This window comes from Alosa alosa, chromosome 24 (genome assembly GCF_017589495.1).
Source record: "Alosa alosa isolate M-15738 ecotype Scorff River chromosome 24, AALO_Geno_1.1, whole genome shotgun sequence".
Classification (NCBI taxonomy): Eukaryota; Metazoa; Chordata; class Actinopteri; order Clupeiformes; family Clupeidae; genus Alosa; species Alosa alosa.
This window is the reverse complement of record NC_063212.1, coordinates 12681088-12692063: the sequence shown is the minus strand read 5'-3', so window position 1 is coordinate 12692063 and position 10976 is coordinate 12681088. Positions and strand designations below refer to the sequence as shown.

The 10976-nt window shown below is 41.0% G+C and overlaps 1 protein-coding gene across 1 annotated transcript; it reads right to left on the bottom strand.

The window, feature by feature from the left end:
- Positions 1–1804: 1804 nt before the first annotated feature.
- LOC125289887 (cornifelin homolog B-like) lies at positions 1805–8211 on the bottom strand. Its single transcript, XM_048236995.1, has 4 exons — positions 7995–8211; positions 6891–6991; positions 5424–5575; positions 1805–2114 (listed from the first exon to the last, which is right to left on the bottom strand). The coding sequence occupies exons 2-4, from the start codon at positions 6985–6987 to the stop codon at positions 2025–2027; spliced, it is 339 nt and encodes a 112-aa protein (XP_048092952.1). The 5' UTR covers positions 6988–6991; positions 7995–8211; the 3' UTR covers positions 1805–2024.
- Between the last annotated feature and the right edge of the window lie 2765 nt (positions 8212–10976).

Sequence of the window (10976 nt, the reverse complement as noted above, 5' to 3'; positions counted from 1 at the left end):
CCCATAACGTGCAAGGTAAATTGCGCTTGCTAGTATGATTAGTTTCTTTTAACTTGTCGGCCAGCCAGCCACGGTCATATGACCTATATTTCGAAGGAAAATTGACTGTGAACCACAAGTGTGAAATCATGTGTGTAGGCCTATATAAAATGGAGAGTGACGTCACCAGTCGAAATAGCGGTACCCCCCGAAGCTCACGGTATAATTCGAACGCTGGTTACATATAGACACAAGGATAGAAATAATACAAACAAGTAGCTGTTATGCTCTAAGAATACATTTAAACAATGTCCACTCGTTATGCCAGCCTCCATGCTTCCCATGAACTAGTAAACACTGACACATGGTATGCAGCTTTTTAGCCACCAAAGCAAGCTAATCCATTCAGTATGTTTTAAAATTGCAATTCGTTCTTGCTCAGTCATTTATAACCATATAATTTGCCTTCATGGACAGAAACTCTAACTCTAGGAAGTTCTAGAAGTTGAGTTTACCATTATAGAAATAAAATGTAGACACAGATATGCAACATATGAAGTTTGGTTCCAAAACACTATGTATCCATTTTTAAAAACATTAATAAGTCATGTTATTTAATTGTGTATCTCAGGTAATATCAATAATTTTGCAGTTGTGTTGTTTTGATTGAGTGAAGATAAATTAAATAGCAACATCCCAATTACAGTTCACTGAAATTACCTGGGAAACAAAAAGATATTCATGAAAATTCATGAAAATAGAGGATATAGTGTTTTGGTGACATTGTACTTTGAAAACATAGTATGAAAGTGTATGGAAGTAAGTATACATTACAAGCTGAGTTATTTCAGTGTATTTTTAATATATTTACTGTATTATCAAAGAATGTATTTGTAAAACATGAAACGCAGTAAGCATTTGCCCTGCCAGCACTGTGGGGTCTGTGTGTAAGATCTTGTGTACGGGAATGTTAAGGCCATAAGAGGTGTAGCCTACCTGTTTTATTTCTGAAATTCTAAGCATTACTGAGAAGTTGATTATGACTATATGATAATGTAAGTTACCTAATAAGGATAGCCTGGCCAGACTCAACTCAGCCCAGCTGATGTGGATGATGACTTCACTGTTGCTCATCTGTTCCTCATCATATAAAGCTTGCCCAAACGATTTGATTGGCCCGAACACATCTTAACCTGGCATATCTCCAGACTAGGGATGTAACGGTATGAAAGTTTAACCTCACGGTTATAGTGACCAAAATGATCACGGTTTTCGGTATTATCACGGTATTTGTAAAAGTGTGTTCAATATGTTCAGAAAGCATTGATAGGCCTACACAAGCTGAAATAGTTTCAAAGAGTGTCCTGTTCACTTTTTTCTTCATGTTTAATTGGCTATGTGCTTATAGCTTAACTTACCCTACCATAACTTGGAGTTTGCTATTTCTATTATTTGGATGCAATAAGTGAGAGCAAAGTAAGCGTTCAAAATAAAACTTTAGGCTACTGTATTCTCCTGATAACGTGAGTGGAATGGATTTAATGTGGACGCGAACATAAAAAGACGCAGAGTGGCTACATGATACAGTGCACATTTTGCAGTGAAAAGTTCCGGCCTTTTTAAAATCAGGTGTAGCCTAATCCGAATCGTAGTTAAAACCATCAATTAGACAACAGAATCAGTAGAGTACCAGTTTTGTTCCATTGTACCAGGCCTACTGTATGTCAAAAGCAGGCTCGGATGAAGCTGGGAAGGATTAAACACACAGTTTCCACACCGCGGTAATCAACAGTGATAATCATGATGTTTGAAATGAAAACGGTAATTATTATCGTCAACATTTTTATTACGGTTTACCATTATACCGGTAATTGTTACATCCCTACTCCAGACTGACTTTCCTGCCGTCAAATTTCAGATTATAATGTGTGTGTGTGTGTGTGTGTGAGAGAGAGAGAGAGAGAGAGAGAGAGAGAGATGGCTTGTGTATATTCTCTCTTCTACATTTATCTCTTTGTCTTTCTATAGTGGATGACTGTGATGGTTTAGGAACGGTTCTTCAGCTCCCTGGACATCTGGCACCACGTGCAAGGGTAACAGCAGCAGGACAGGAGGATATCATTCCCCAACGAACCCTGCGAAAGAGACATAATAGATACAGACGGGAAATGAATGTTTTTTCCGCATACCTCAAGAGATAACAGTAAAATAATACCATCACTCATCCGCTCTCTTGACTCATCCTGTTCTTGACTGTCTTTCCAGTGTTGAGCAGGCCCTCATAAAATCTTGATCCCTGCATTCTAAAAATCTCTCATCCTACCTCTCAATTTTTATCTTCTTTCTATCTTCTTTTTCTATCTATCTTTTATTTTCTGGTCCTCATGCAATTTTCAGGAGTGTTAAAGGCCAATGGCACCCTAGCGTCCATGGCATCCATTTCAGTCAGGTTTCCGTCATATGCATGTAACCGGGTCATGTTTGGAGTTTATCCTTTTTTCATTTCATTTGCAAGTTTAATAGTGTATGTCTCCTTTAAATGCCAGAAAACTACAGTGACGTCAAGATGTAGTTCCCAAAGGGGTTTTTGTAGTGATTTCTGGGTAGATTCAGAGGAGCGGGAACATTGTAAAGGAGACAAGGCTGCTGGCACGAATACAGGAGAATAATCGTCGCCAATAGCGTGTTTTTGAGACTATCCTGAGATCTGTATCCTGGTGAGAACACCCGCCAATGCAGTGACGTGTATGAAGTTGTAAGTGTATTGAATGTCTCGTTGCTTCATGTTCAATGATATTTTTATGTAATGTATGAGTTTGATGTAGGGTGTATTCATGATTATGTGTATTACTCTCTTTGTAGTATCACCGCTACCGTTTTATGCCACTGAGATTTACACTGTACCATGTTGAGTTAGTTTTATCCTGTTAGATTTGTAGGCTGCTACTTTTAGCTCCGCCATCTTAAATGGATTTTGTAAGGCTAGTTAATGTTAATGAAACACTAGTTGCTGGAGATTGAACATTGGTTCTATTTTTTATACACTTGTAGAAGACAGAAGTGAAAACATTTTCTTTTGGTTGGGCTTTTGTATTGGACCACATTGAGTGCTACAGAGCTTAATTTTGTTTTGTACTTGTATATCCTTTCTAAAGATCTTATTCCCTGCCAACATGCATAACAATGAAACTGCCCTTGACAGGGTCCCAAATGATCTATTGAAGTCAGCTGATTCTGGAGAGCAGACTGTTGTGGTGCTCTTTGATCTTGGGTCTGCCTGTGATACTATTGAGCATGTTGTTGTAATCAGCAGACAGACAGTAGGTTGGCATAACTGGAAATGGCCCTGAACTGGTTTGTATCCATCAAGCCGGAAATGTTCTGTTTTAATTATTTTTTATTTTTTTCCACCTTTTTCCACCTTTTCTATAAGATGTATAGTGTACTCCAAGGCTCAAGTCTGGGACCTTTAAAGGTGCTGTAAGCGATGTGACGCGGTTTCTAAGCTAAAACATTTTTTGTCACATTCAGCTAACACCTTACCATCCACTAGCTGCCTGTGCCCCGAATACATTGTAAAAAAAAATGCAGTCTCTGTGGACAGCCTAGGCTCCAAAAACGGCCACAAAACAACTTGGGCAAACCTTGCCCATAAAAACATAACGAACTGTTCCAGCAAATCATCGACGAGATGGGTGTTTGGGAGAGTTTCAATTGCACAAGAGGGAGGGGGAGGGAGTAGCGAGCTAGCTTTCTGTTTTGTTTGAACGTCAACAGAAGTGACGTTACCCTGCATCGCTTATATCACCTTTAAATATAGAGGCCACACAATCAATCGTCATCTAATCATCTGATTTCATTGCTATGCTGATGACACACAGTTGTCCCTCTGAAACATAACATGCTCAAGAAGATGAAAGCACTACAGGACTGCTTAGGTGATGATGTCACAGATGGGATGTCACATGATCTTGCTCGGTCTCCCTCATCCCTCTCTGATGCACTCTCTCTGTGCATCCTTGTGTAAGGTTTATATCTGAACACTCAACTCTGTTTGAGATCGGGACCTAATTACACAGGCATTGTCCGGAAGGTCATGTATGAAATGAGCTCTCTCTCTCTCTCTCTCCCCCTCTCTTTCTCTCTCTTTCTCTCTCTCTCCTCTGTGTGATTCCCTGGTGAGTACTGAAAGCACTGAGAGCTTTGGTGCCTCATCAGGCCCTGCTCATGTGGCTTTTTAATCTCATTATTCTGGCCTCTCCCCTGGAGCCACACACACACCGCAAGGCTCTTTTCCCTCTCATTCCTCACGTCATGGGCTGATTTATTTTCACTCTATTTCATTAAACATATCCTGTGGTAGCTGAAAAATGATAATGGATAAGTTAGATGTTATAAACATCACCACCAACTGACAAACTTTTCTTTTTGTCTTTATTCAGATAGAAGTGTAGTGAAGAGTGACAGGAAGCGAGTTGGACAAATGTGGTGCGGACACTGCAGTCATTTACACCACAGCTTCCACATACATTTTGTAAACTCTTAATGGTGAGATGAGTCATCACAATAAGATTTCTCTGTAATCAAACAAGAAAAATATCTGCAATTTTTACTGTATGACCTGGCATATTTTCAACAGGTCAAGCGACGGTCAGACTGACTGATGACCAAGTGCTCCATTATTGATACCCTTCACAGGAACATACCTGTTGATGGACTGTTAACTGGTTTCTGAACCCTCTTATCTAAAGCAAATTCAGTTTTATTTCCACAGAACTGTGAACAAATAGGAGTGATCCCACCAGAAGGGAGGGGCTTTGGACCAAATACTGTAATTTGAAATGACATATTATGTGTAATGTTCAAAGCCTTGTTAAAAGGTGCATGACATTACTCCTCTTCTCCACCTATCTCTCTCTCTCTCTCTCTCTCTCTCTATCTCTCTCTCGCACACTTCTTTATTTGTATCCACAATTCAGAATAAATATTACATAAGGACACAAATGTTTTGCTACAATAATTGCTCCAACAAGGTTCAGTCATGTGATTCCATTGACAAAGCATGCAGTACAGCAGATGTTAAGGATAGACACAAATGTGGTGACAGAGGACAGACTCCAAATGTGGTGACTTCCAATAATGGCTGAACAGCATTTAGCCAGTTGTTTAGCTCACGCACACACACCATCGGAGTGTACCACTTGGTTTCCCAGCAGAGCGCTCTTATCACTGTTTCTTGCTTTCTCTCCTCCCATGTTTCTAGTTTTCTCCACATCTGCGTTCCACACCCACTGATTGTTTCCACAATGCAGTCCCTCCCACACACTCAGATTTTCTCTCTGCCTCCCTTCTCTCTCTCTCTCTCTCTCTCTCTCTCTCTCTGTCTCTGTCTCTGTCTCTGTCTCTGAGATCTGAGGCAGGGGCTGCATCCACTGTAGCCTTACCTCGATGCCATGTTTCTCACGGATGGACTTGCGCAAGCAGATGGTGACGGCCATGCAGGCTAGCGGGTCCAGAACAGGCATGCAGCAACACCAGCCGTGCTGAGAGGTCGTCTGGCACTGCATGCAGGGGAAGCACCACATTGCACAGCAGCCTGGGAAGGGGGACATAACACACGATAAGATGTGATACAGGAAAGGGTGTACACATACTCACGCTATGTTTTCCAAACCAGTATATTGTTATTGCACGTCTGCCTAGCCCACCAAACCCACTAGGGGAAACCAGCGTTCACGCTAGCTTTCCTGTTTACTTAAAGCAGCGCTTACTTTCACATGCAATTCTCTGCCAAACTGCTCGTCCCCCCTTTAGAGGCCCCTGATAGCCTTGAGTCTCCAAAGTCTAAATTTCCCAGGGCCGCTGTTCAGTGAACGCCCGCCCCTTCCAACCACACAGTTTTTCGGGGGGGTCGGTTCTTGACTTTACCTTATACACTGCTTTCTCTCCAGTGATCAGTGAAAGGGGAAAACCAGTGTGAAGCAGTGAGTGGTGAGCGTTCTACTGCATTTGTTTGACTGATTGATGACCAAGTGCTCCATTATTGATACCCTTCACATACCTGTAGTGGGACTGTTATCTGGTTTCTGCCCCTCTTATCTAAAGCAAATTCAGTTATGTTTCCACAAAACTGTGAACAAATAGCAGTGATCCCACTTGAAGGGAAGCAGTGAAGGGTTAGGTGCCTTGCTCGGGATCGAACCGGCAAGGCGGCAACCCTTCGGTTCCAAGCCCGAAGCCCTAACCAGTAGGCCACGACTGCCCCATCTAATGGATCAATAGCACAGATGCTTGGAATATCTGAATGGCTATTAGTGTAGATAAGCCCATGGATAGGATATACTTGGCTGAATCAGTTGATGTGGGATAGGTACTACAGGAGATATATAGAACAGTACTGTCCATCCTCTTCATACATTCCTGCTTTCCCAGAGCTTGTTAAGGGAATAGTCTGTTTTCTGGTTGGGAAATACCCTAAATTCAATGTTGGCAACTCAAGCATTTACTAGACATGATGAACATGATTGATAAAACCATGATTGATAAATGTTATTTAACTGATGAATTATTTTTTGATTTCAGCAGCCTATATCGCTTTTTTATGAGGTTTTCAGTCTTTTTTTCCCACAACCTCATTTTCTTAGAGACTTTATTTTTTATTTTTGAAAAGGTGATTTTGCACTCTAAATAAATTCATTGATTGAAAGGATTGACAGTTATTTAATAAACATTAATGCATGGCTAAGATAATGGCTTTTGAAATCGCTTTAGGAAAAGTCAAGTATGCGCCCACATCCCTCCTTTTGTCAGGATGATTTTTATGGCTGTGAAAGAATCATAGAAACAGTAGGTCTACACAGATAAAGGCACATGACTTAGCTCAGAGCAATGGACTGTTCTGAAACACTTACAGGTCCCCATGTCTGAACAGCAGTCACCAAGTCCAGTGCTCCAAGATCCCGAACTGTAAGTGGTTGTCACCGAGGTTACCTGATGTTGCACAGCCATGGCTCTAGAACAGAAAGAGAAAGGGGTGTTCAAAATAGCATTTGTTAAACATCCACTAAATGCAGCTTTCCCAAATTAAATTGGCCTGCGTCAGAGATGTTTGTCTGAGGGCGCAGTTTTGGAATTAAACACAGATGTGTCTCGTTAGGATGGGTTGGACGAATGAGTTTGCACGCGATTTGGTTCTGAACAGAAGAGCTCTAGTATGTTTTACTTCGACCCTCTATGACAAAAACAAGTAAAGAAAAAAACGGATTGCACTCAGTGGGGAGATTTTTCCAAAATTTTCCAGTTTATCCTTGAGTGTTCTTTTGTTTCTCTCCTCTCCCTTATCTAATGCATTCATTTCCTTCCCAACAAATGAATGTCAAGCCATGTTCAAGACACATATGTTCCTTATTTGTTTGATATCCGGTTCTTTTAGTCTCCAGCCTCCCATTGAACATTGCCGAGTGGCCGAGCGGAGTTGTTTGGAAGAACAGAATTACAACTGCTATCATCAACCTTAGTTAATCCCGTTACTTTAACAAAGTAAAGCAGATGAGGGTGTAGCCAACCCCGCAGCATATAGGCTACTCGTAGTTCAAATAAGTAAAAGTATTTATTGCAACCGATAATGGAAAAAAAAAGAAAAAAAATTTGAGACACAAAACATAGGCTACATTTTCCTAAAGCCCACAATCTACAAAAGTGCATATTATGATGAGAAACAGTGGAATAGACGCATAAAAACAAAGTCAAAGTCAGCTTTATTGTCAATTTCTTCACATAGGCTACTGTATACTTGACATGCAAAGACGTCTACTTTTACTTTTACCAACACTATTTTTATTAATAATCTAACGGTGCAGTAGCTTTTGAGACCTAAACAGGCCTAATGGAAAATAATTGAGTATGGGGTAAAAGAGCGTGCATAATAAAAGGGGAGGATTGAACCATCAGATTGGCGTAACCACCTCAACATTAGTGCAATGCAAAAAATATAATTACATAAAAATATCATTTACCTTCTTAACAGTTTTATCTTTTGTGGCGTCCCTTTTGAAGTGCTGATATCTTTCAACTGTAGGCTACGGGGTGTCAACAGCAGTTGATGCTACAGGTATGATGCGAATATTACCACATGTGTCCTTGTTTTAAATCTTTAAGAGGGCGTCGTGGAATGTTAGTCTTAAATGGCTTATAGCGTAAGAGACTCAGTTCCTGTAAAACAACTTTGATGAAATGCACAAGAATGGGATGCACAAGTGGGGTCCTCCGACTTAGTGGGCGGCGCGATCTGTGGTAGGCTAGACAACTGCAGGGATGGCCAGTATTTCTGATACATGTAGGTAGCTCTAAAAGCAAATGTAATTTGCTGCAGCTAGGGTGCGTCTAGATTTCTAGGCTAACATGTAGGCCTAAAATGCAAATACAAAATATTGTTTTGATTGAGATGAAGGAAATGCCTTCATACTTTGTATCAAAATCTTTCAGTGTTATTTATTTTTTAAATGCTGCAAAATACTTCCTGAGTCATAGGCCTAGCGTGGTGACATCATACACTGTAAAAAATGAAAGGTCAGGGCTGTCCAACTTATCAAATCATATTACTGTATCAAACTGCACATTTTGTCTTAGAATGGTTTTATTGGTTACGCACCAAAACACACGACCACATAATGCTGGGCCAGACCTGGCCCTTATGCTCCAGCACTAAACATCTATGTGAGGCTGTATCTACAACACACACTAGTTAGGCCCGGTTATGAACACTGTAACCAACTACATAAACACGACAGTCAGGACGCACAACATTGGTAACTTGCATGGTTAACATCAACATTCAACATAACACATCAACCGAACAGCATCATGGGAGCACAGTCATGAACAGCTAGGCTCAGATCATTACATTACATTACAATTACATAAAACAGTCTAGTTGTGAATGAATTATAACCTATTTAAACTAACATCAACACATTCATGAAGTCACCGCCCCCAAAATAATATGACAGTGATCATATTTGTTATGAAGTACTTTGACATTATTGGATATCTGAGCAAATAAGGTTTGTGGCAAAGTTGTGATTGATAACCATACACACTGGTGATACAGATGCAGGGACAAGTGGTTTGCTACACGTCTGATGGTTGCACAAGCATTCAGACAAGCACATTCAGGACTGGGGGTTACTGCAATAAGCAGTGGTAGCACGCTGGCTGAAAGTAAATAAGCTCAAGAAGTTACAACTGAACTTGTCAAGTGGTACAAACTGGAGTGGAGCCACAGAATGTGGGCTTAAAACAACCCAATGCAGTTCTATAGGCTACCTTAAAATAACGGTTTCAAACTCATGGTAGGCTACACTGACATATACTGTAATACAGAGAATGAAGTCTCTGACCAATGAAGTCTCTGTCAATGCATGCCCAGAATGATATTGCACTGTGTAAAGCTGTTGTTCAGGTAGGATCATGACCGTTTTTTAACTGTACTGTGTAAGCGCTAAATGGGGTTAGGCTATATTGACGCCATGGGACAGGGGCAGATTACTGTAAGGGGGTCATGGGCCCCTAGGCTACATTTTCTGTGGGGCCTCCCTCCCACATACGTAAGGCAACATACAATTGAACCACCATAGGCCTGCTCATACATCATCACTGCAATGTTGGTACAGCAACAGGTGAACACCAAACAGGCCTACCCACTCCAGGCAGCATCTTTTCAGAGCAGCAATTGAACCACAAACTTACGCATAAGACGTCCTTACTTTAACAACTGGCCTACTCACATCAGGCAGCATCCAGCAAATACAGCATGCAGCAAAATACTCACAGACAAGACATCCTTGCTGACAACTTCCTTACAGCAACAACTAGGGTTGCCAACTTTCTGATATGAAAATAAGGAAGGAGGGGGGTCTGTGTCTGGGGCTGTGTGTGTGCAGGGGTGTTGGACTGGGGGGAAAAGTGGGACTGATTACTAGGGCCTATTTTCTCCACCAAATAGGCAATACAGTACTTTGTCTAAATGTGCATTAGATCCATACTTGCAAATAGCAACACAGAACAGACATGGCATCCCTTATGGATAATGAATGATTGCTGATTGAAGAATTGTGCAAAGGAGTTTCACACATGTGTATCAGAGATTCAGACTTATGCAAGGAATCTATACCACCTGTGAAAAGATGTTTTCCTTTTGTTTACTTGTTTGTTTTGCAAAAGGGTGTGAGAAATGTGTGAACCCAATAAAAATGTGTGAACACATTCGCAAGAGATGACTTCTGCGGTGCAAAGAAAGTGTTCATGAAGACTAAGTGGATCCCAGTTTCCTTGAGCAGATACAAGCAATCGAGAAAAACTGTATTCCTTTACAGAAAGTGAAGAAAAAGGAATGTTAGGCTGTTCAAAAAATAGCAGTGTTTGCATTTTTCTTTACAAACTTAAACATTTACTGTATCAACTGAAAAATGTCTCAAGATTTTGCTTTACTTTGAATCACTGCACTATGTAATATCTAGTTGCATTACCATTATTTCTGAGAATTGCTTCACATCTGTGTTGCATGGAGTCGAACAACTACTGGCACCAGGACGATTGAACTACATTCCACAATTCCTCTGGGTTTTGCCTCAGAAACAGCATTTTTGATGTCACTCCACACGTTTTCTATAGGATTGAGGTCTGGGGATCGGGCTGGCCACTCCATAACGTCAATGTGAACTCATGAGGCTGTTCATGCAAGAAGTTTTTGAGGACTCGGACCCCACATCTTTTGCAGAGGAAATGAAGATTATCCCCATCCCTCTAGACCTCTCAGTAGAATTCGTAAAAACTCCAAAGGCTGAGCTGGTTGCCAGTCACATCTCCCGCTTTAATCAATAGATGGTCTGAAACCTATGTAATCACCAGATGGGAACTGCTGCCGTATCCGCTGCAGCACACGACCCGACGACAAGGACCTAAGTAACCCCAGCACCAGCTTACAAAGCTGCAAAAGG

What these genes read in the sequence shown, in the direction of transcription:
- LOC125289887 (XM_048236995.1), bottom strand. Translation starts at nt 6,987, where the DNA reads ATGGCTGTGCAACATCAGGTAACCTCGGTGACAACCACTTACAGTTCG. An exon ending in CTGTTCAGACATGGGGACCT is followed by an intron (nt 5,576 to 6,890) that starts GTAAGTGTTTCA and finishes CCCCCTTCCCAG; the next exon opens with GCTGCTGTGCAATGTGGTGC. An exon ending in GTGAGAAACATGGCATCGAG is followed by an intron (nt 2,115 to 5,423) that starts GTAAGGCTACAG and finishes TCTCTTTCGCAG; the next exon opens with GGTTCGTTGGGGAATGATAT.